The 26631-nt window shown below is 36.7% G+C and overlaps 1 protein-coding gene across 6 annotated transcripts in view; it reads left to right on the plus strand.

Moving 5' to 3' along the window:
- Positions 1–26631, plus strand: part of SKAP1 (src kinase associated phosphoprotein 1) — a 299602-nt gene that overhangs the window by 60832 nt on the left and 212139 nt on the right. For all 6 annotated transcript variants that reach the window (XR_001881847.1, XR_001881848.1, XM_017854038.1 and 3 more), the window contains exons 3-4: positions 2210–2235; positions 19776–19877. Coding sequence is in view for 4 of the 6 variants with exons in the window: in XM_017854038.1 (XP_017709527.1) it covers positions 2210–2235; positions 19776–19877 (128 nt within the window). In the remaining 2 variants the exon portion in view is untranslated. The remainder of the gene's footprint in view (positions 1–2209; positions 2236–19775; positions 19878–26631) is intronic.

Here is a 26631-nt window from a genome sequence, read left to right on the forward strand (position 1 = left end):
TTTTTTTTTTTTTTTTTTTTTTTTTTTTTTTTTTTTTGTTCTGTTTTGTTTTGTTTTTGGCTTTTAGCAGGGTGAAGCCATGATTTTTAGTTTCTACCTCTAGTGATAAGTGGAAAAGAGGGATGAAGAAGGGGCTTTACTGGCCCATCAGAAACAGAAACTAAGAAACCATGACTGTATTCTCTCTCTTGGGCACCACTGCAAAAGAATTCTATAAAAAACTGTAGACTCCCTCCCTAGGTTAAAAAAAAAAAAAGCTCCGACGCACATATACACTCCTGAGAGGTCAAAATGAGGATAGAAAAGCATCCCTTATATTTGGTGGCATGAAGGTTATTGTGTCTGTAGCAACAGTTAATGTGCAGTGGCTCTGAGCCTGACTGGGGGATGTTGAGGGAATAAAATGAGCCAAGTGTAGACAGTGCTTTTGAAAATGTCACTGTGACATGAAGGGAAACAGGACAGCAGGTGGAGGGATGTGAAGGGGTGAGGGAGGATTTGCTTTATTTTTATATGAGCATAAACGCTGATGGAAAGGGCCAAACTGGAGGAAGAGGTTGAATACAGACAAGAGAAAAATTGATAAAGAATAACGTAAAGTTCCTGTGAAGGTAGGAGGAAATGGGATCCAAAATACAGTAGACTTTCTTGGGTAATCATCATATATAACATTGTTTTTGTGGGGAAAGAAATGCAATTTAGTTTCCAAATAAGAGACTTACAAATGATCCTTTCCACCATTGCTATTTTGTTAGTTTAAGACTTCAAGGGTTGCTGGATGCAGTGGCTCATCCCTGTAATCCCAACACTTTGGGATGCCAAAGTGGGAGGATTGCTTAAGCCCCAGCCTGGGCAACAAAGTGAGACCCCATTGCTACCAAAAAAAAAAAAGACAAAAAACAGTAATTGCTTTTCACTCTCTCATTGCAAGGTCATTGAGAACTAGTAGTAATGTGTGTAAGCATCTAGATGTGGTGGCACATGCCTGTGGCCCCAGCTACATGGGAGGCTGAGGCAGGAGGATCTCTTGGGCCCAGCAGGTCAAGGCTGCAGTGAGTGATGTTCATGCCATTGCATTCCAGCTTGGGTGATAGAGCAAGACCCAGTCTCAGGAAAAAAAAAAAAAAGACTTCAAGGGTTGTCAGTTTTGCCAATTATATCCTAAAATAATAGAGGAGATAGGATGGTACAATGAACTGCAAGAGCCCCATTCTTGGCTCAGACACTAAAATGTTAGACAACCTTAAGTCAATTGTACTAAAATGTTAGACAACCTTAAGTCAATTGTACTAAAATGTTAGACAACCTTAAGTTAATTGTTCATGTTTCACTGTTGTTGTTTGTTTTATTTTGATTTTTGAGACGGAGTCTCGCTCTGTCACCTAGGCTGGAGTGCAATGGCGTGATCTTGGCTTGCTGCAACCTCCGCCTCCTGGGTTCAAGGGATTCTCCTGCCTCAGCCTCCTGAGTAGCTGCGATTACAGGCGCCTGCCACCACGCCCAGCTAATTTGTGTATTTTTAGTAGAGACAGAGTTTCACCATGTTGGTCAGGCTGGTCTCAAACTCCTGACCTCGTGATCCGCCTGCTTTGGCCTCCCAAAGTGCCACCGCATCAGCCACCACACCCGGCCCATGTTTCACTTGTAAAATTAAGAATTTAGGCCTAAAAGGCAAAGTCCAGGAGTTCGAGGCTCCAGTGAGCTATGATTGTGTCACTGTACTCCAGCTTGGGTAACAGAGAAAAAAAATTATGCTTATGAGGCATTTGAGGATGTGTTGGTGTTGGTGGTGGGGTTTGACTGTTGTAACAACTGGGAGTGCCTCTGGTGTTTGTTACCTAGGACCAGTGATAGTAATGGTCCTGTAATACACAGGCCAGATTGTCACAACAAAGAACCATCCTGCTGAAAGCCTGTAGAGCTCTTGATGAGAAACCCCAGGCCACCGCTAGGTTCCCTTTTAGGATCTTTCCAGCTCTAAAGTCAAAATTATCTGAGGAATTTCAGTGAATTAAATGCATATTTTAAGCCACTGAGACTCTTTCAAATGTCAGGGACAACCTTTTGTTTTCCTCAAAATTAGTAGTGACTTTGGCTGGTTATAGACTTTAGCAAGCTTCCTGGACCAGGTGCTATAGCTATGGTAGGCCAATCAAAATTGAGAAATACAAGTTTGACTTACTCCCTTTTTTTTCCCCTTGTATTTCAGGTACTATTGGGATTTTCAGCCCCAAGGTGAGTCCTCTTTGACCACGTATGGTTTTATGCTAAAAATGTGTAAATGGGATTGTTTATTTCTGTCTCTTCTCTACAAACTTCTCCACAGAGTGGCATTAGCCATTTCCAAGGAAAGTTAGTGGAGTGTTTAATTAACCTTCACCCTGCTGCGCCCCCCCTGCCCTGCTTTTTAGCAACAAAAGGCTCTATGCTTCTTCCTTCTGAGCGGATTGTTGCTAGATTATTTTATAAAACCAAGGCTATAATATGCTTTAATTCCTTGAGCTTTGTTAGGTGCCAACAGGATCCAGTAGCATTCAAATAAAATGGTAGCCGAGTCCATAATAAAAACCTTGGGAGGGTTCCAACTCAGCTAATCCTTCATTTGCTCCAGAAATAAATTCCAGTATGTTACCTCCTCGATCACAGTGCCCTTCCACACAACCTGCCTGTCTGGCAGCAGAGAAATGTCAGAAATGGAGCAGTGTTGAAATTCCCACTAGAACAGTGTTATCACATTTTAATATGAGCCTCGCTGCAGCCTCAGTGCTTCTAATTGCTTTCAAACCATTGTTTTCCTGCTTTTGCTTGATGAACCCAGCATCTGGCATGATTCTAAAAAGTACTACAGACAGCTGTGTGCAAAATTAAAAAAAAAAAAAAAAAAAAGGCCAGGATGAAAACACATTTTTAAAAGGTTCAGAATTGAAATTTTTTTTGTGAATTCAAACAGTTTGAGGGGATATCTTTTAAAGTATTTGCCTTCCTTCCTTTTAGTACTTGGTTGAGAATGTTGGAAATGTCAACCTGAATATTATCNATATTTTTAGTGTATTTCAAGTTTTTATAAAGCTTTCTTTTAGCCATATTTAAGAAATAAAATCATATATTTTCAAAGCTTCTTGACTCTTGTAAGTTAAAGTGGGAGCACTTACACTATTTTACATAATGTGATGTGCTGTTACTATATATCTCACTGTCCTAAAGCATTGATAGCTGAAAACATAGATTGAGCAGTGGATAATTTTATGTAATAATGTAGCGGTTTGCTTTGCAAAATGTGAATTGCACTATTCAGGGGATGGCCCTATAGTTCAGGGTTTAACAGATGCTAACCAAAATCCACAGGGGGAAGAATATGATTGTGAACTGGCAGAAATGAATGAAACTGTGAGGGTAGAATTAATTACCTAAAGGAGAAATAAAGAATTAGTGTCAGAGATGTGGTATAGGAATAAGTTGAGAAGAGAAAATAATTTTGGAGCTTAACACAAGAGACTATATGGGACTAAAAAAGACAAAGGGAACATCTTACCAGATTCTTGACATGGTGGCATTGCAGTCATCTTTCAACATAAAGCAGCTTCTACCCATCCTTTCTCTCTTGGAGAGAGGACAGAGGTAGAGCAGCCAAGGAGACAAGTGAAAATAGTTTATTTAGAACAGAAAACTGTATTTGCTTCTTGACAGCGATTAAATATATGTGGCAAAATCTTAGTGCATTTGGAAGTAAATGTAAGGAAAGATGATACAGAAAAACTCATGCCCTAGCCCCCAGTCTCATGCCTTCTCACATATTTTCAGGGGTGGGGGGCATTAGTGAGAGGTAAAAGTATCTTTTACTTTGCCCTTTTGATCAGACCTTAGCTGATTACGTGCTTCAGAAGCTGGTGGGATGGGTAGGAGCAGTAACTGGTCTAGATAAGGTACAACAGGACAATTTAAGATTATGAAAAGATTAGAAATATGTAAGAAAGAGAACAACTAGCAGAAGAATCTTTAAAGCCCTTGAAAACTGGGTGGTGTTGGGATGGGAGTGAGAAAGAACAGAAATGATGGCCCCAAACTTTCTGAGCATTTTTATCTGTGACAGGACCCTCTGTACAAGAAGATGATGGGATGATGAATTTTATTAACTCTGCATCTGCCTAAATACGCACTTGAGTTCTTTAAGATATTTGAACTAAACCGGGTCTGATGCCTGGAAGGAAAATAGTCTTTCATTATAAAAGATGCATTATTTGTATATCATTTTAGTAGCACACATTTTAAAAATAGTAGCCTTGGCCGGGTGAGGTGTCTTATGCTTGTAATCCCAGTACTTTGGGAGGCTGAGGCAGGCAGGTGGATCACCTGAGATCAGGAGTTCGAGACCAACCTGTCCAACATTTACTAAATACAAAAAATTAGCTGAGAGTGGTGGTACATGCCTGTAGTCCCAGCTACTTGGAAGGCTGAGGCAGGAGAATTACTTGAACCTGGGAGGTGGAGGTTGCAGTGAGCCGAGACTGTGCCATTGCACTCAAGCCTTGACAACATGAGCAAAACTCATGTCTCAAAAAAAAAAAAAAAAAAAGCAGCCTTATCAAGATATAATTCACATACCATAAAATTTACCCTTTTAAAGGGTACAAGTTAGATGGTGTATATATAGTATAGTATAGTACAGTACAGTATAAGTTGTGCAACCATCACCACTATCTAATTTCAGAAAGTTTCATACAATAAGAAACCCTGTATGGATTCTAGAGCCCATTATCTCCAGAGGTAGAGAGCCCGTACTCTTCGTGACTGTTTTTCACTGTCTCATTGCAAGGTTGTTGAGGATTAGTAGTAATGTGTGTAAGCATCTAGCTTAGTACCTGGACATAGTTAAAAAAAAAAAAAAGCCAGTAGTTTCTATTTATCATAATGGTACATTAATGGTAATTCTTTTTCTCACATTTCCACCTAGGTTTTCTTATTGGTCCACTGTCAACTTCCTGAGTGATATTTATTTTAAAAAGGAAACAGGGAAAATAAAACATGATCCAAAGAATATATTACTTTAATGTAGAGGGGATATAAATGGAAGGGCACTTTTAATGAGCTTAAACATAATTGGAGAACATGAAAAAGGCTTTTTGTTTTTACTTGACAATAAGACATAATGTTGCTTTGATAATTCATGTCCTGCTTACTCAAAAAATTTTTCTATTTAATTTTTTACTTAAAGTTACGAAGAAAAGCCAGTGGAGTTTTGCCATGGAATTTTATAATTTCAGTAATCAATATCTAAAAGGTGATATCGATAAGGCAGTATTAATTTTGCCCTTCGATTTGATGACACTGTTACTTAAAGTTATTAAGCAAACTGATTTCCTTCATTTTGCTTCAGTTTCCCCTTTTATAAAATGAGCTAGTGACAATTTTTAATCAAAAATTTGATTATAAGGTATAATGTTTATAATTCAAAATTTATTGCTACAAAAAAACTTCATGAATATTAGATTGAATTTCCCACCATAGGCCCAGAATCTAAAACAAATGACATAATATTTAAGTAAAAATCTAGCAAAGACCATGGGAATATTATATATAATAATATCTCTTTTTTTTTTCTGTCCAGTGGTCACTCACATTACGTTTGTGATAGTGGTAAACATGGGTCAGTGGAATCTCTTGCCAACTTAAAGATTCTTTGAGTATCTCTATGAGTGGTGTAAAGGGTTTCTGAGAAAATTATTCAGTATATTTCAATACGAAAAAATTCTACTTTGCGAAGCTTAAAAATCTCGTTTTGAAATGGCAAGCCTATATTAATGTCAAAGTAAATCAATGCCTAATAATATAGCCTGGCAGACCAGGTACGGTGGCTCATGCCTGTAGTCCCAGCACTTTGGCAGGCTGAGGGCAGGTATATCACTTGAGCCCAGGAGTTTGAGATCAATCTGGGCAACATGGTGAGACCCTGTATCTACAAAAAAACAAAATTAGCTGGGCGTGGTGGCACAGGCCTGTGGTCCTAGCCGCTTGGGAGGCTGAGGTGGGAGGATCACTTGAGCCTGGCAGGTTGAGACTGCTGTGAGCCAAGATCGTGCCACTGCACTTCAGCCTAGGAGACAGAGCGAGATCTTGTCTCAAAACACACAAACAAAGAAATAAACAAATAAAAATATAGCTTGGTAAAAACAAATAGTGCTAAGTGAATAAGGACATTATAAAGCCATGTTAACTGTAAATTAAAGGATTTAAGAGGTTTACCAACGAATGTATAAACTTTATGTGCATTATGAGTCAAGCAAACTATTTTTAAAAATGACATCTATGAGAGCATTAGAAATATGAACACTGACTGGTTATTTTACATTATTAGGAAACTACTGATTTTTTTTTTAGGTGTGGCAGTGGTATTATGGTTAATTTTTTTAAAAGAGTTCTTTATTTTAGAGGTTAAAAGAGTTCTTTATTTTAGAGGTTAATTTTTTTAAAAAGAGTTCTTGATTTTAGAGAGAGGTGTGCTATGATATTTAAAGATATAATGTCTGACAAATAATATGGGAGAGGAGGAAGAAACAGGGTAAGTATAGATGAGACAAGATCGACCATAAATTGACACTTGTTGAAGTTGGATGATGTATATAACGGAGTTTGTTACACTGTTTTGTCTACTTCAATACATGTGTAAACTTCTCCATAATGCAAAGGTAAAAGAAAAAGGTTGAGATTGATTAAAAATGTAACATTATTCTTTTATCTCTGTCATGAGACCTAGTATGTTAATGCATACATTGCTTTCTGCATCTGGATATAAAGTACATAGAATAGTGAACTGATTTTTTAAATTGTTGTTCAAGTTAATGTTTTATGATAAAAAGAGCCTAAGCTTTGAAATCAGACCTGAATTAGAATCCCAGCTCCTCTGCTTAGAAACTTTGTTAGCTACTGCAAATTACATAACTTCTTGAAGCTTCAGTTTCCTTATGTATAAAATCTCACTAATAATATCTACTTCACAGTTATTATGAGATGTAATGAGTTTTAATGAGATTATGACTCATGAGGAGTGCTTGCCACATGGTGGGCACTTACTAAAGTGGTAACAAGTATTATTATGTCTCAAAGTAGGGCGAGGCAAGTACATACATGTATGAAACTTTGATAATAAAAATTTCACTTATCTTTTCATAAAATTAATTCATTCATTATAGCTGAACCCTGGTGTAGGGCCATGAAACTTACCATGTATAGATTTGTAAGGTTTGTATTTATAGAGAGCATTTTTATTGGTGGTAGCCACTTCAGAGGCTAGATTAACAAGCTTTTTGCTATATGGTGTCTGAGACATGTTGAATGGAAGCACAAATGTTGCTTAACTTCTTGTCCCTTGTGGTCACATACTTGAAGCATGTAGTTATGACAACTACAAGAAGCAAAACATTAAAGCAGCAAAGAAACACCATCTTTACACTTTAAAAAAAAGAGGAAGGAAATTTCCTTTGAAGTTGAAGAGAAGTGTTTTTGAATTAATGGAGTGTACAGTGATTTTACTAAGTTTTATTTATGAAAATACTCTTTGCATTCATGCCAAAAGGTTTCAGCACAGTCATAAGTAGGATTTATACAAAGAAACACAGCCCAAATTTATGACGTGTTTGCAAATGTAAGAAAAAGTCTAAATTTACAATATTTATAATTTATTGTTAAGTATCTTTCCACCACTATTCCTGGAATGCTGATATTTTATAAACACAAGCATTGGTTTCGAACCTAGACTATCTCAACCTATGCTACTTTTTTAAAAAAGAAATCTTCCAGCATGTTTTCCATGTCTTTTGGGGATTTAATAGGGGGGAAATGAACCCAGGCTGAATACTCCTGCCTTTGGCTTTGGCCCAACCTTCTGACATCAGCAGTCTTGACAGCTGCTTTTGTGGCTTGACTTCCTTCGGGCATTTTCCCCCCTTTTCTTATTTGCTACGTTTTATACAAATTTATCTGTAGAAAGTGGATACACACGCAAACTGTTTTTGAAGTTAATTACTAACTTTGATACCTTTTCGAATATTTTACTTCCTATACATCTACTGGTAGGGTGTTCTTTAGTGGAATAATGCATTTTTTAAAAGGGCAGGATAATGCATTTTAAAATTAATGCAGTAGTTGTTTTGCAATGACTGTCGAAGATTTTTTATAACAAAAGACTCAGTTTTTTCCTTTTAAAGTTAACATTTTGTAAGATTTTTATGTCCTTTCCAAAAGTCCTTCCTATTCTGTAGTAGATGCTATAAGATTAAAAAAAGAGGCCGGGCGCAGTGGCTCAAGCCTGTAATCCCAGCACTTTGGGAGGCCGAGGTGGGCGGATCACGAGGTCAGGAGATCGAGACCGTCCTGGCTAACACGGTGAAACCCCGTCTCTACTAAAATACAAAAAACTAGCCGGGCGAGGTGGCGGGCACCTGTAGTCCCAGCTACTCGGGAGGCTGAGGCAGGAGAATGGCGTAAACCCAGGAGGCGGAGCTTGCAGTGAGCCGAGATCACGCCACTGCACTCCAGCCTGGGTGACAGAGCAAGACTCCGTCTCAAAAAATAAAAAAATAAAAAAAATAAAAAGATTTAAAAAAGAACTAAATTTTATGCAGGTAAAAGAAATCACCGGAATCAGGTAATGCTGCCTTCTGTATTCCCTACACAATGTATTGTGTACAAGGATGTTCATTATAGCATTGTTTGGAATAGCAAAGCCTAAATGTCCAGGAATAAGGGACTAGTTAAATAAATGTATATCCATTTAATGGAATGCTATATAGAGTTAAAAGAAAATGATACATATATATGTAATATGTATGTAATATGTAATATGGAAGGTTCTCCAAGGAGTATTGTTAGATGAAAAGGGTAATTTGAGCAAACCAGTGTGTATAGTTTGTTTCTGTGTGTGTGTGTGTGTGGCACAACCACACGTGTTTTTATTTGTATATAGAATATTTTTGGAAGGATACATATGAATCTGTTAACAGTGGTAACCATTAACAGTGGTAACCACTGTTGAGGGGGGATATTGGTACGAATGAAAGAGAGAATCTTCTTTGGTACTATTTGAATTTTCACCATGTGCGTGTGTTATTTTTTAATGTTAAAAATTGGTTGAAGTGAAAAATGAGATAAATCTATATTGCTGATATGGAGCAATTGCCAAGATAAATGGTTAGGAAGAAAAGCCGGATACACAACAGAACAAATGTTACATTTGTTTAAAAAGAGGAAAAAAATACATATGCCACACACACAGAGACCCTTGTTATATTAGGTACAAAAATTAATAGAACACCCAAGAAATCTCACAATGGTTGCCTCTGGAGAGAAGGATCAAGAGAAGAGAGGATAGATGAATTTTCATTATATGCCTTCTTGTAACATTTGAAGGTTTTGCTCTGGTCATACTTAACTTTTTTTATTTAATAAAGAAGCTTTCCAAAACAGACAAAAAACCCCAGCATGGTAGTAATCTATTTTTCAGTAGAATCATGATTAACAGTTTCTTATCCATTCAAGTTTTTATCTATTTATTTTATTTGTTCATTTATTTATTTTAGTTTTTGAGACAGAATCTCGCTCTGTCACCTAGGCTGGAGTGCAGTGGCTTGATCTCGACTCACTCACTGCAGCTTCCATCTCCCGGGATCAAGTGATCCTCTCACTTTGGCCTCCCCAGTAGCTGGGACTACAGGCATGAGCCACCATGCCCAGCTAATTTTTGTATTTTTTTGTACAGACAGGGTCTCACCATGTTACCACGCTGGTATCAAACTTTTGGGATCAAGAGATTTGGCTGCCTCAGTCTGCCAAAGTGCTGGAATTACAGGCGTGAGCCACTGCTCCTGGCCTATTTATTTTGAAATGTTAATTAATGAGCAAGGCCCTAATGGTGGTCAAATAGCAGCATTCTCTGTTGTTTAATGTTTGAGAACGTTGGTATATATAGGTGTTTGAATTTACTCATCATTTAAAAGTGATTTTTTTTTATTTTTTATTTTTATTTTTATTTATTTATTTTAGACAGAGTCTCGCTCTGTCACCCAGGCTGGAGTGCAGTGGCATGATCTCAGTTCACTGCAACCCCCACCTCCCGGGTTCAACCAATTCTTGTGCCTCAACCACCCAAGTAGTTGAGATTACAGGGATGTGCCACCATGCCTTACTGATTTTTGTACTTTTAGTAGAGATGGGGGTTTGCCATGTTGGCCAGGCTGGTCTCTTATTCCTGGCCTCAAGTGAAAAAGCGAATTTAAAAATAAGTTATATGGCTAGGCATGGTGGGTCACATCTGTAATCTCAGCACTTTGGGAAGCCGAGGGAGGCTGACTGCTTGAGCCCGGGAGTTCCAGACCAGCCTGGGCAATATAGAGAGACCCCATCTTTACAGAAGATCCAAAATTAGCCAAGCATGGTGGTGTGCACCTGTGGTCCCACCTACTTTGGAGGTTGGGGTGGGAGGATCAGTTGAGCCTGAGAGGTCAAGGCTTCAGGGAGCCACAACTGCACCATTGCACTCTGGCCTGGGTGACAGAGTGAGACCCTGTCTCAAAACAAAAATAATAATAATTTTAAATTAGTATTGTATAATACTCACGGTGACTGATAATGAATACCTTTTCTTACCCGATCTTAGTTTTTTTAGAAGTTCACAGAACTTCAGATTTTCGTCTTCACGTAGATGTCAGGGGAAATCAAGTCACTGAAAATTAATGACTGCTTTAAGTTTATTTGATTAGCCCAGGGGACTCTGGTTGAGGAAAAAAACAACTTATAAATGATTTCTCTTAGAAGGTATTATTCCTGGACCAACACAGAAGATCAGGTGAGGAGTATAGTTTCTGAACATAGAATTTTTACATAAGAATTAGTGTTCATCAGGACTTGTGCCTCTAACAAATTTTCATGTTCTAAACACAAAATATTGAGAGAAAAGTGTAGTTCATTTGAATACAAGCTTTTTTGGTTTTTCTGCTTAAAACTTTTTGGTGAGTAAATAGGTTAAGCCTTCAGACTTGAAACCCAATGAATTTGCTTGATATTTTGAGGCTAAATAATGTAATAGGTGGACCCAATTCTATTAGAAAGCACTTGTTTTTCATTTGGCTTCTCATCAACACATGCTTCTCTCAGAAACTTGTTTATGAAGATGGCTAAGTATCATTAGCACAGGAAAGGGACTGCTAAGTTATAGGCAAGGGGATTTATATGACATGTAAAATAAAGATTGCAATTTCTGCTGACTCTTGTGAGGCAAATAGTGGGAGAACCAATCTTGTGAACGCTATCGATCCTTGTCAGCTGATGTGAATTTAAGACACATTTGCCATCCTGGAAAAGTTCTTGATCATGATTAATCTCTAAAAGGTATTTTCCTAAACTTAAAAAGTGATACCACTTACCCTTAAGATTTATGCACTTTACTCGTGTTAGTGATACCTCAATTAAAAAGTAATTTTTTAAAATAAAGAGATACTTTTTCATGTGAAATTTTTTTTCCCAAGGAACCAAATATTGAACTGAATTCTTGACAGTGAGAGGTTTTGGCTGTTGATAGTGGTGTTACACACATGTTGTCGAATACGTGAATGAGAATCCCTCTTTGGAATGGGATGTGGCGTGGGGAGGTTGAATCTTGTCACCATTTACCAGTACGGCTTTAGTGATATTGGAGGTTTATGTTATTGCAAAGAAAACTTACCCTTTCTTCAGTATGTTAAAAGCTGGCTCACATGTTTAGGCCTGCTAATCTTACCCATAATCCATTCTTTACTATGTATTATTTTATTTTTACTCCTTGGACTTTTGAAAAACACTTCTTATATCTACCTGTAGCCTGTAGAACATGTAGTCTCATTCTTCTTCTTCTTTTTTTTTTGGAAACGGAGTCTTGCTGTATCACCCAGGCTGGAGTGCAGTGGTGCGATCTCAGCCTCCTGGGTTTTAGGCAATTCTCTCTGTCTCAGCCTCCTGAGTAGCTGGGATTACAGGCACCCACCACCACACCCAGCCAATTTTTGTATTTTTAGTAGAAATGTAGTTTTGCCATGTTGGCCAGGCTGGTCTTGAACTCCTGACCTCAGGTGATCCACCCGCCTTGGCCTCCCAAAGTACTGCAGTTATAGGCGTGAGTCACCGCACCCAGCCATCTCATTCTTCTTTAATGGAACATATTAGAATCCAACTAGCCTTATAGTTTCTCTCAAGAAGTTTCTTAAGTAGTGTTGGCTTATCAGTTGGGGCATAATAGACCCTAAAATGCATCAGGATTGTAAATGAGTGCTAAGGTCTACTACAACTTGTTTGGGAGAAAGGAAAGGTGGGACAAGAGAGCAAGATGAACCAATAGTAATAAAATTGCTACATTTATGTGACATTATATATTTTTCAAAGGATTTTTCTGCTCTGAGACTTAAAGCATGTTGGTGCCAGAAAGGAAACACATTCTTTAACCAAACCAGGTCAATGCTATATTTAAGTATCCAACAGAATCAAACAGAAGGTGCTGGAAAAAATTCAGTATATTTATTTCACTAAGCCTGAGGTGGCTGTTCTAAATTTTGCAAGCATGAAATTCATACCAGAAAGTGATATTTTGAAAGAATTACTACATTACTTGATAACAAATTTCAACTGTGAATTGGACCACTTCTTTCTTGACCAAATCATTGAACACATTTGGTTTTGTCTGTCAGTTCTACTCTCCAGACCTAATGTGACTACTGCTATTATCACTAATAATCATAATTTATAAATTCACTTTACTGAAGTTAAAATACTAATTGATAGCATATACCATAAAACTAACTCACTGGCTGTCATTCAGTATGCTTTGCCTTTGAGTAATGATCATGATTTATTAAACATGCAGATTTTCAGGCTACATAGTTCAGTGGATTAGAACAAGAGCTTAGTAATCAGACAAGTTGGGCTAAAAGCCTGGCCCTGCCACTTATAAGTCACTTATATGACTTTGGGTAAGTTATTTCATCTTTGTGTCTCAATTTCTTTATCTTCATCTTTGGGTTAATAATACATCTCAGGATTGTTTTGAGGATTAAATGAGATAGTCCAAAAGAGCCTTGACCCAGAGCTTGTACCCAGTAGGAGTTTAGCTAGCTATTATATAATTATTTTTATTATAGCTAACTTTCTCCTATGTGTCAAAAGATACTGAAAATTCAGTTGGATAGCTTTGTAATAAGAATTAAGGACTGAGAATACAGAAAACAAACAAACCAAACAAAACAGAACTATGAGCCAATAATTCCAGATTATGATTGCCTGGTCACCATATGATAAATGCATTCATTTAACAATATATGTATCCATATACTACCAAATATCTAGGTTTATATATTTTGAATTATGTCAAAATCTCATTACTGTTGAAAATATTCTCACTTATCAGGTTCCATTTTAGTACCAGTTGAACAATACCAGTGGTAATGAAATGTGTTAGTGTGAAGCTGGAATGATTGCTGACAGGCTGTAATTTGCTTTATGAAGTGTGGGTTGTCATATATACAATTATCTGGTTTATATTTGTTGCTGCCAGCCCTCCAGTTTGTTAACATCCAGGAGTTATGCCTTTTATGTGAAACCTAAGAAGGGTTAAAAATCTCAACATTTTCTTAGAGGGTGGGAGAGGAGAAGAAAGGTTCACACAGTGGCTACTTTTTTCTCTCTCTTGTTTCTTTTCTTTTTTTTTTTTTTTTTTTTTTTTTTTTTTTTTTTTGACTAGGATGATGCTACACACTACAGCTCACCCTACTGGTCAAAATTAAAACTGCATTACAAAGGACCATTTTCTTGAGGGAAAAAAGAAAAAAAAGAACTTTTCAATTAGCTCCCACTGACATTTTCCTGTCCCATCCACCACTGACAGATGTACTTCATTCTGAGAATATCATTAAGCTATGCTGCCCTTTCGGTTGTTGGATTCACAGGTGTTGTTATAGTGATTATACTAAGAGTGTCTAATCAATTTGGCTCCATTTGTGATTATTTAGACTGTGCCACTCTCCTCAAATGTTATCTCTAAAGGTTCTTAAGAAGGCTGTTATTCTTAGCATGATTACATAATTAGCAAACAGTGTCCTAAGCTAAAAACTGTAGTCTTAGGCTCAATTTACTTCTTGTACATTCAAGATCCAGTTGGAGCAACTTTTTAAAAGAATGATAAATGGAAACTTTCTTTACCTGACCTATCATTTGTTCTGTAGACTTAATGACGTTCAGTACCATTACACTCACTGCCAGGGCCTTGGGGGGGAAAAGGAATATTTATACACTGAGTTATAGATAGATGTAGTAAGGGGGAAAAAGAGAGAGAGAGAGAGATAGGCAGAAAGTCTGACTGTATAGAACAGAGAAGAATTTGAGACCTTCACTATACATGGATTAATCACAAGAACTAACCACGCAGATCCAAATGGATATTTAGAAATTGGTGAAGCCTCTAGGATGTTCTCTGGAAAATGTAGTACATCTTCTAATGCATGAATATGTGCAAAATGGTATGTAATTTATAATGGAAGTGCTGACAGAATTTTAGTTTTGGTGCAGCAAATGTGCTCTATAATATATTTACATGTGAGTAACATTTCATGTATGGTCACATCTGTACCCAACATATTTATTTAGTTGGTATTAGATTCAATAACTTAGTTGAATGGTTATAATAAGGAACAATAAGCTGCAGTTTTGCTAATCTTACTATAGTTCAGCTTTGGGAGCTGCATTACTATTAAATTGGCCCATGAAAATCTGGCAATATTAATGCTATCAAGCATGAAAACTAACTGGACTTGGATCAGGGAGCCTTATTTATAGCATTTTAGTGAGAATTTATTAGTTTAAAGAGGGAGCTGTATTTCTTACGGGATCTTAAATATTAAATAGAATAGGAAGTCATGTGTTCCCTTCCAACAACAACAATAATTTTAAATTTTTCAATTTTAAATTAATCTCAATTTCCTTATGTAATCCAGAGATACCTGGTGAAGTAATAGCAAACCCTAGTGTTTTTGTTGTTGTCATTCTTTTTTTTGAGATGGAGTTTTGCTCTTGTTGCCCAGGCTGGAGTGCAATGGCACAATTTCGGCTCACCACAACCTCTGCCTCTGAGGTTCAAGCGATTCTCCTGCCTCAGCCTCCCGAGCAGCTGGGATTACAGGCATGTGCCACCACTCCCAGCTAATTTTTTGTATTTTTAGTAGAGACAGGGTTTTCCATGTTGGTCAGGCTGGTCTCAAACCCTGAACTCAGGTGATCTGCCTGCCTCGGCCTCCCAAAGTGCTAGGATTACAGGCATGAGCCACGACGCCTGGCTGCAAACCCTAGTTTTTAACCATGCCATATAAACAGTTGGTTGCAAATATGAGTAGAGTCTTTATAATATAGCTCACAATTAATTTGAAGAGAAATAAAAGATGATGACGTAGACTAACATAAAAAATCGAGCCTTTACATATTGAATAAGCAAACTTATATGTTTTCTCTGTTATTTGTTATTTTCTCACTTTTTTTAATGCTTAAACCATTTTCTGTCTTTTTTCATTTCTTTCTCATTTATCTGGTAAAATTGTCATTATGGCCTGTTTTTGTCTCAAAATAGTACCTGCAAATTCAGGACTAAACGGATTTGCTGTGAACTAAAATAGTTACAAGGGGAACATCATCATGGTTCATTTTCCTCCCTGTTTTATTTGGAATTGAATTAGTAAATGAAAGTTTTAGCAGTTTAATTCACTTCTCCATAAAGTTTATGGAGCAGCAACAGCTGGTTGAATCTGTGGCAGAAAAAGCCAACTTCTAGTGGCCAAGCCTATTGTTTCAGAATTAAGGGGGAAAGCTCATTAACTGTTAATGAAAACACAGGGAATAAAAACAAATAGCACAGAAACCCTAGGAAATAATTACCTTACACCTGACACAAAGCTGCTTTATCTTTCTGTTCCAACCCTCAGAAATTCCCAACTTATCACTCTGTGGAGCATGAATGAAATTGAGTTTGACTCTCAGAAAAAAAGAAGAGAGAAATCATCCCGCTTATGGGCCCCTCGGCCCATACTTGGTGGAGGACCTGCCATTGAATATACCAAGGGGTGTATCTAATGCCCGATTCTTATGACACTTAGGCTACAGGAGCAAATTACCTGCTAATAGCAGGTGAACCCTTGATATAGTTCCACCAGATCTTGTTTAGAAATACAAAGAGAAAGGACTGAAGGTAATGGATGTGATTAATGGAGATATGGTGTGTTAAAATATATATCTGTATAGAAATATATTGATTCTGCTGGAGTTGCAGAGGGAAAGTGTGTCTCCAGTGGCAAAGGGTCTTGCTTGTGAGAAAGCCACTCTAAGCAGATGGAGTTCTAAGCCCTAATTGTAGAGCTGCTGAGTGGAAATATCTGTCACTATAGTTTGTGATCATTTATGTCTGATCCCACTGGACTATAGTTGTGGCCATTTGGAACTGCAATTGTCAGAGCTATAGACAAATCCAGAGAACACGTACGGTTATGTTTTAAAGAAAAATGATGTTCTTAAACTTAAACAAATCCAAAATGACCACAGTAATTGCTGTTCTATAAAACTTTTCACCCATGCATCCTCAGTAGTTGTAATCATTTCAATTACATGGGAGTGTCTATTTATATGGTGCTATAGCCTTGTTTCTGTGTGTGCCCAAGGGAACTGGGTCACTTAATATGACACTAAGAACACTTATAACAACATCTCCATCATCAGGAACTAATTGCACTTGGGTGTAAAGCTTATTTCTAAATGATCCCGCACCACAACCATTTGTACTACTGACCTAGGCTCTGTTTTGCTGCATTGAGTTGTATATCTTTGTCGGTGGGTACTTTACAGAGGAACTGTCTTGTGTTTGACACCAGGAGTGGCTGTTGAAAGCACACCTTGGGGGACTATACTCAGAAACCATAGGAATCATGTGGAAGTGACTTTTCCATCTGAAGTTAGGAAAGCAAGTGCCAAACCCAGGCAGGTGTTTTGGGTAAGACTTTAAAAACTGAGGCTGTGAAGGCAATGTAATATCCTGGATTGGATCCTAGAACAGAAAAAGGACATTAATGGAAAACTTGTGAAATCCAAATAGAGTCTGTAGTTTAGTTAATAGTAATATACCAATGTTAATTTATTGGTTTTGGCAGATAGACCTCAATTATGTAAGAAGTTGACATTGGGGGAAACTGGGTGAAGGGTGTGTAGGAACTCTGTACTATCTTTGCAACACTTACATAAATCTAAAATTATTCCAAAATAAAAAGTTCACTTTAAAAAAAAAAAAGCCCTTCGTGATATGCATGTTTTTTTAAAAAGCTTAGAATGCGAGCATGTACTTTTTTTCTTTTTTCTTTTCTTTTCTTTTTTTTTTTTTTTTTTTTTTTTTAGAGACAGGGCTCACTCTGTTGTCTAGGTTGGAGTGCAGTGGCATAGTCATGGCTCACTGCAGCTTTTACCTCCTTGGCTCAAACAATCCCCCCGTCTCAGCCTCTCAAGTAGCTGGGACCACAGGCACAAGTCACCATGCCTGGCTAATTTTCTACTTTTGTAGAGACAGAGTTTCATCATGTTGTCCAGGCTGGTCTCGAACTCCTAGGCTCAAGTCATCCACCTGCCTTGGCCTCCCAAAGTGCTGGGATTACAGGCGTGAGCCACTGGCTTGGCTAGGTTCTTTTTCTTTAATGGTAGATTTGCCACATTTTTGAACTAAGCAGAAAACTAGTTTATAAATAATGTTTATAAATAATGTTCAGTATATCCTACAAAAGTTAAATTTTGCTTGACAATGCCAGTACTTTTTTTTATTTTAAGGATTTTTATTTGGCTTAAAATAAAAATTCTGTTTAAACTTGCAGCTCACTTTCAGGTTACTAGCCAGGCAGTCCATTTAGATTGTGTTGGTAATATAATTTTAGTGGACTTCCAATGATGTAAAATTTGAGCATTTTAATCCTCAGTCCAGTATTTGAGAATTTTTCTGGTTATTATGGAAATTACACAGTGATGCTGTAAGCATAGCTATAAACTTTGTATCCTGATAAGCAAACTAATAAAGGAGAGTAACTCTTCTGGCTTTGGCCAATAACTATTGTGTGAGTTTTCTACAATTTTTATTTATCTTTTCCATAATAAACTTTATAGTTTATTTCTAAAGTCCTGTATTTTTAGGTGTTCAACTCAGTTATGGACATCTACCTACCATACAGCATTTGAAGAAGAGTCTAGATATGATCATCTAATTTATGGAAAGAGAAGGCTACAGCCATTCTCTTTTTATCATTTTATAACCTCCCTAGTTTTCTAGTTTAATTGTAGGGAATAAACCTTTAAAGTGAGGCAATACAGATTCTATGTAGGTTGTTTGATTTCACAGCTCCCTAGTTGAAATCCAAGGCCAAAACTCTACAGTATTTGCTGAGATTAGCATTGGTGATTTCCTTTGGAAATTAGTATTTGAGATAATATTAAATTCAGTTGAAAATCCTATTTTCATGTTTGTGAAATGAAATAAGCAGCTGTCGGTGTCCTTTTATCAGCAGACTGTACCTCTATTTGGGGGATTTTAAGGAAAGCCATTTGCAATACAGAGCCTTTTCTTCCGGTTTCTGAATGAGCTAACATCTTCTGTCTGAACCTTTTAAAGTATCAAAATAACATCGGCCATTTCTACAGAATACAATCCAATGTATATTGAAAACACACAAAAGAGATTAGCATTAATTGCATAATTCAGTATTGTATATACATTACCTTTTATCAAAGCCATTTTACAGAACAAATATTATCTTCTTAGGGCTTTTAGAATTCCTAAGAGGTCGGTTGCCTAGGCTGTAAACTAGAATTACAAAGAAAAAACTTTGTTAATGTTGCAGAACAAATAGGAATACACTCCAGCAAAGTCTAGGTTCTCTCTATTTTTATAATACTTCTCTTACTTTTCAGAGAAAGACTATTGACCTTGCTATATTATATCACGTATAGAAGGTTAAACCTTTGGGTCAGTCCTATTTCACTTGAAATAGAGTCATGCAGGTTAAAGGTTGTAATTATTGGAGACATAGTATATATTAATATAAATTTAATTTTTTTCTTTTTTTAGATGGAGTCTTGCTCTTGTCACCCAGGCTGGAGTGCAATGGTGCAATCTCGGCTCACTGCAACCTCCACCTCCCGGGTTCAAGCGATTCTCCTGCCCTAGCCTCCTGAGTAGCTGGGATTACGGGCGCCCACCACCACGCCCTGCTAATTTTTGAGAAAAGGAGATGGGGTTTCACCATATTGGCCAGGCTGATCTTGAACTCCTGACCTCAGGTGATCCACCTGCCTGGGCCTCCCAAAGTGCTGGGATTATAGGCGTAACCCACCATGCCTGGCTGAATATAAATTTATATAGCTATGTTTTTATTTTAAGTATGATAGATAAATTTCTTTCTGGTGGCAAGAGGTATTCCCACTCTAAGCTAACAGTTCCTAAGTTTTAGTGACACAGTTACTTGAGTGGAAAATTTTTCATCCAGGTAAGTTGGTTCTTGAACTTATTTAACTGTTTCCCATATGTTAATGGATAGTGGCCATGTTCATCATCGAGTAAAAGATAATCTCTTTTTTTTTATGATCATACATAGATCTCTTCCAGTACCATACATAGATCCTTTTATAAGGATGTATCCTTTTATAAGGATGTCTAAAAGTTGACCTTATTTTCTCTCTTTTTTGTCCCTCAGGAGGAGACCTTGGACAGGACAGCTCTGATGATAATCACAGTGGGACTCTTGGCCTGTCCCTCACATCCGATGCACACTTTTTGTCAGATTATCAGGACGAGGGTGAGTGTTATCCTTCTGGATTTTGGGTGACTACCATACTTTATTATCTTTTGTCCTGACATCTTTGCCTTTTGTCATTTTGTATCCAGCAGCCTTTGGTGGGTTTTCTTTACTGGTAATCACTAGTTTGCAAAGAACAACTATTTGTTTCATTGTGGTGCTGATCCTCCTTGGTAATTCAATAGTTCTGAAGTTAATGTATTTAGGGAGACACTAATTCCATATTGGAACAGGAAGACATCATTATTGATCTTTTTATAAAAACTGTAGCTCAAAAGCTAAGAGGGCATTTTAAGATTTCAGGGCCTAGTTTATACCATTCTTTTGGATTTTTTAGCTTTACTGATTTACATGAGAATCGAAGCTTTTATTTAATGATTATTGGATTATTAGTTTTCTGTGGATCATTTGAGACCCTTGAGCTCATCATATTATATTAAGATACTATCTCACCTGTGCTTCTCACATACCCCTGACTATATTGGTGTTGCTCAAGTGGAAGGGAAAGCCACAAGAACCACAGTGTGAATCTTCCTGGAGCATCAATTTTACTTGAATATTTGGGAATGAGAGGAGTTAAATAATTCAGTTGTTAGAAGCATTATTTTTATATTCAAAATTCCATAGTATGTAACAGAGTGAAATGCAAAATATATATGAATTTTTAAGATAAGATATAAAATATAAATATTTTGGCCTGATAGCTGCCAGTTTCTGGCTCAGGCCTAGATTTCCTAAGTGTGGGGATCCGCTGTGCCTCTGCCGGCATGTGGCCACCTGAGCAGAAGGTTTCATCATCACGGATGCACATGGTTTTCTTATCAGAGTCTCTCTCATGCCTTCCCAGTAGGGTTAAAAAGGTAGAGGTGCTACTAAACTGAACATTAAATTGGAAACACATTATTCACTTATGGATTGGGAATAAAGTTGGTAAATTTTTCCTTACTTTTCTTTGTTAGTCTGTAATCTTTCCATTTCTTTTTATTTTGATCTCAAGAGCTTATAATTTCTGTTTTACTCTCTTTTTACTTTATCCATTGATTGTTATTTCATTTAGCCCTTTTGACGATTCATGTTTTTTTCCCTTTCATTGACTCGATAACCTCCACATGAGAACTGTGGGTTGAATCACAGAAACATTTTATTTTGCTTGGGCTTTGTATAATAGCACAATTAGTAATACCTAAGTTTTAAAATGGGGTTTGTAATATAGAATCTGTGTATTGATTCAGGTATTACACTAAAAACATTGTTTGGACTAAAAGTTTAATAATTATATTGGTAGCTGATTAATAATTGTAGAAAATTAACAGTGCAAAACAGGAAGAAATCAACCTTTCATTTGTTTTTGATTAATCTAATGCTTGACAGAATTAGAACAATAGTGCCTCATTAATCCTTAGGTCACTTATTTGGTATTTCCAACTTTCCCAAACACAGCTGAGAACACAATAAGTAATCCAGAAAGGCCTCTAAGTAGAAATAGATGTGACTTATATACCTTGCTCTTCGAAGAACCCCTGAGGCCCTTTGCTGAGGAATCTTCTTACACATTTCTAACCAATACAGTGTTTTGGTTTCTCAGCCCACAGTAGAGCTTCAAATTAGAAGAAGGGGTACTATAAAGGCATCAATTAACAAATAAGATTAAGGTAAGAAACAGAAGAACAAAACTTTATATAGATAACAAAATCTATAAAGAAAATTTATATAAGAATAATTTTTTTTTAAATAGCAGTTTGGGGTCATTTTCTATGATATAGAAAAAGTGCATGCTCACCCAAGTGCTCAGTACCTTAATAAATTAAAACATTTTTAGCTAGCATTTATTGAGCACTACTATTTGCCTCGCATCTTCTGTATGGTAAGCACTCTGCATATGTCGTCATTTGATCCTCAAGACTGCCCTAAAATGTAGTTATTAGGATTATGCTTATTTTACAGACAAGGAAACAGACTCAAGGAAGTTAACTTATCTAAAATCACACAGCTAGTAAGCAGTAGTGTCAGAATTTCTGCCTACATAGTCTGGTACTAAAACTTCTGCTCTTAGCCACTCTACTGTCCTTACTACTATCCTTATCTGAGATATCCAAAAACATAGATTCATACTCCAAACATTTTGGCTGAGATCATATAGTTACAAATACTATGCTTAAAAATATTTTCATTAAAATAGTTGAAATTTAGGAAAAACATTTGCGTTGAAAGAGGTAAATCTGGAAAACTCCAAAGTGGAAAACTTGGTTCCATAACAGTTCCTCACAAGAGAGGAGTTAATTATATTAGTAATATTAAATTCTTAATAAATCTTTGTTTTTAGTTTTGTGCATGAAATTAAAAGAATTCCCAAAGTGACATAGTCAATGGTAGAGGTAGGAATAGACCTATTTATGTGTTAAAAACTTGATTGTAAGATGATGTGATACTGTTTAAATATGAGTTTCTGCAAAGCGTTGAATCTAGTACAGTGCCTGAGTGCCTAATGCACAACAGACACAATAAATGTTCATTTTCATCCCCTGAAAATTAAAGATACATATATTTTCCGTGAAATTAAAGAGAAAGTTATAAAGGTGTCAAAATTTTGAGCAATGTCTATATCCTATTTAATTAGATTTTACCATGATAGAGAATGGTAACACTTGATATGCTACTTACTCATTTTTTAAAACAAATATTTATTTAAAGATTCCTAGATAACACCAAGACACTGTGTTAAGCTGCAGGTGAAAAATGCAGTGAGAAAGCAGATACAGTCCTTGCCCTCATGGAGCTTACTATCTCATTGGGAAAACTATTAATAAGTAGACAAACAAATATAAAGTTAGTGTCTTTATAGATAGCTAAGTCAATTATTTATGAAGAAAAGATATTCATCTTTATTTTTTATTTTTATTATTATTTTTTGAGACAGAGTTTTGCTCTGTCACCCAGGTTAGAGTGCAGTGGTAGGATCTCGGCTCACTGCAAGCTCCACCTCCCGGGTTCATGCCATTCTCCTGCCTCAGCCTCCCGAGTAGCTGGGACTACAGGCGTCCACCACCACGCCCAGCTAATTTTTTTGTATTTTTAGTAGAGATGGGGTTTCACCATGTTAGCCAGGATGGTCTCGATTTCCTGACCTTGTGATCCACCCTCCTTGGCCTCCCAGGTATTCCTCTTTAACATTCTTTGTAATGACAGTTATTTTAGCCTTTTGGAATTTTATCTTCATTAGAAAATGTGAAAATATTTCAGATATTTTGTCTTCACTGTCAGCTAGCATAGTATCCTAGACTTGCCATTATAAAAGAATACACAGTCTGGCCCATCCATCCATAACTTGAGTGATGAGGGGCAATAACCATGGTACGTATTGTGTTTAGGTCATGACTTTGTGAAAACTACAAAGAGTTCTAGAAGAATGTAGAAACCTCGCCAGGTACACAGCAAAAAATGAAAACCAAGGTTACAGGCTAACCCATGCATAAAAATGAGAACATGTTGCCACCTAATTACAATTCTTTCTCCTTTTCCTTTGTAAATGCTCACAATTTGAAGGCAGAGAGAGACACCCACAAGAGCATAGCCCCACCATCGGGAACAAAAACTTGCTAACGAGTAATAACATTTAGATTTCTAAACTGAAAGCATAGTTTTTACCATATGGAAGGAAAAAAATATAGTAGGAAACACTGACCACAGTACTTAGTACAAGAGCCAGGCAGCTACAAAGCTCGAGATCTGATTGTCTTCAGTGTCCAAAATACACAGTGGATTTTAATGTATTTATAAACTTACCTTGTTAGTATAATGAAGAATCACTGTGTACATACATTATTTTAAAAAGTGGATTGGGGAAAGTGATCATTCTATAAGCAGGGTATAGTGACTCCTTCTGGAAGAAAGAGAAAAAATAAAATTATTTTAGAAGAAACCTAAAATCTATGATAATATATTATTTGTTATATATGATTACATTCTAATTAATGGGGTGAATGGATATTAAACAATTAAATCTGGATAGAAGTGAGAATATTTTAGAGCTTCTTTGTGCATCAGGATGTTGAATGTTAGAGAAGATTCTTATTCTTCAGCCAAATGGGAAACAACTGGAAAAGGAAAGACCTGTAACTATCATTGGAAGAGTAGTAATGAATAACTGAAGAGCCTGTTGTTGATTGATTTTATTATATACTTGTTGATTTAAAAGAAATTGCAAGGCCGGGCGCGGTGGCTCAAGCCTGTAATCCCAGCACTTTGGGAGGCCGAGGCGGGCGGATCACGAGGTCAGAAGATGGAGACCATCCTGGCTAACATGGTGAAACCCCGTCTCTACTAAAAAATACAAAAAACTAGCCGGGCGACGTGGCGGACGCCTGTAGTCCCAGCTACTCGGGAGGCTGAGGCAGAAGAATGGCGTAAACCCGGGAGGCGGAGCTTGCAGTGAGCTGAGATCCGGCCACTGCACTCCAGCCCGAGGCACAGAGCGAGACTCCCTCTCAAAAAAAAAAAAAAAAAAAAAGAAATTGCAAACATGTTAAAGTACCAATAGTAGCTATTTTCAACTCTCATGCCATTTCTGAAAAGTACATTAAAAATAGTAGAGGAAATATTTGGAAATTAAAAAATAACCCAATTTTTTACAAGTGCTTGATTTTTTAGCAGTTTTAAGACATTCTCTGTTTTCATTTTAGTTCTAAATACAATGAATTTTGGAAAGATTATGACTAATAATAGACTAGCTTTTGTTGATAATTGTGGGTTTTATTTTTATAATAGTGAGGAGAAAGCATTAGATATAAATGTATTTTGAACAAAACTATTTTAGTATTCTGAAATTAAAATGAAGGTTTAATTTATTGATTATATTATTGTAGCTGGAGTTCAAGTTTGTCTTAAATTTAATGGTGCCAAAGTTAGTATCATGAAATCTGGGAGTTGGAAGGGATGATAAAGTCATCTAGTAATAGGAACCATTTATTGAGTGTTTACTATGCTTTACTAAGTGCTTTCCATGGGTTATCTCATTTAATTCTCAATCCGGCTCAAAGAAGAAGACATTATTACCCATTTTACAGGTAAAGTAATCAGGCTTAGAGGAATTAATTGACTTAACCAAGGATGACACATCTAACCCATATGAGGGACTAGAGTTCCAACAGATTTCAAAGCCGTTGTTTTTGAAGAGTTCTGCTGAGGTAGATGTTTGTCCTCTGTAGACATCTACTCTTACAAACTTTCCAACTCATTTTCCTTATTGCTTTTTTCACTGAATATAATGTTGATTTTTAAAATAAATGTATTCACAGCTAAAATTATCCTCTAAATGTTTTACTGTATCCCACAAAACTTCATTCATAATTATTCTAAGTGTTTTATCATTTCCTTTATGATATCCTTTTAACTTATGTGTTATTTAGAAGCATTTTTTGTGTTTTGTTCTGTTTTATTTTAGTTTGTTTTGTTGTAGTTTCAAGAATTTTAAAACCTACTCTTTCATTAGTGACTTCTGATTTTATTACATTATAATCTAAGAGCACAGGGTATATTATTTTGATTCTTTGGACTTTGTTGAGACTTCCTTTGTAGCTGTAATGATCAGGTTTTGCTTATGTCCTATGTGTGCTCTGGAAATATTTATTGATTTCACTCGTATTCTTTTTATTTTTATAAATAATACTCTTTAAGTATTTTATATTCCTAGATTTTCTTTTCTCTCCTGAGAGGACTGTGTAAAATCTCCAATTACAATTGTAGATGTATTTGTTTTTTTCCATGTTTTGTTTTGTTTTGTTTCCAGGGTCATATTATTAGGTACTTATAAAGAGCTCTAATTGATTAAAAAGACCCCCTCTTAATGAACTGAAATCCTATTCCTAGAACTTCCACTAATTTAGTTTTGCCTCTAAACCTATGAGAGCACCCCCAATAGACTTTATTTTATTTATTTATTTGTTTATTTATTTATTTGAGACGGAGTCTAGCTCTGTTGCCCAGGCTGGAGTACAGTGGCATGACCTTGGCTTACTGCAATCTCCACCTCCTGGGTGCAAGTGATTCTCCTGCCTCAGCCTCCTAAGTAGCTGGGACTACAGGTGCCCACCACCACGCCCAGCTAATTTTTTGCTTTTTTTTTTTTTTTTTTTTTTTTGAGATGGAGTCTCACTGTGTCACCCAGGCTAGAGTGTAGTGGCATGATCTTGGCCCACTGCAACCTCCATCTCCCAGATTCAAGTGATTCTCTTGCCTCAGCCTCCTGAGTAGCTGGGATTACAGGCACCCACCACATGCCTGGCTAATTTTTGTATTTTTAGTAAAGACAGGGTTTCACCATGTTGGTCAGGCTGGTCTTGAACTCCTGACCTCGTGATCCACCCACCTTGGCCTCCCAAAGTGCAAGGATTACAGGCGTGGGCCACCGCGCCCGGCCACTGATAGACTTTATATTCAGTAAGTATAAAAAATGTTTGTAAGCCAGTTTGAGATCCCTATTGTTGTGAGTCGGGGTAAGGCCTGATTTTAGTGTATAAATTATATTGTTTCACAGAGTAAATAACCTGAGCTTCTTACAGTGTTTACTGAGGTATGTGAATTAATGATGCAGGGATTAGAGGTAAATGACCTCACTGATCAGGATAAATCTTAGATGGAATCTTGCTGGCAACTTTGGAGTAAAATGTGCGTAATTTAGGGCTGCTTTACTTGGAGTGTTAGAAACCTATGTAGGTTCAGTCACTGGGCACCCTAGCACCAATAATACATAGTATTC

Source organism: Rhinopithecus bieti, unplaced genomic scaffold (assembly GCF_001698545.2).
Source record: "Rhinopithecus bieti isolate Rb0 unplaced genomic scaffold, ASM169854v2 scaffold_35856, whole genome shotgun sequence".
Lineage (NCBI taxonomy): Eukaryota > Metazoa > Chordata > Mammalia > Primates > Cercopithecidae > Rhinopithecus > Rhinopithecus bieti.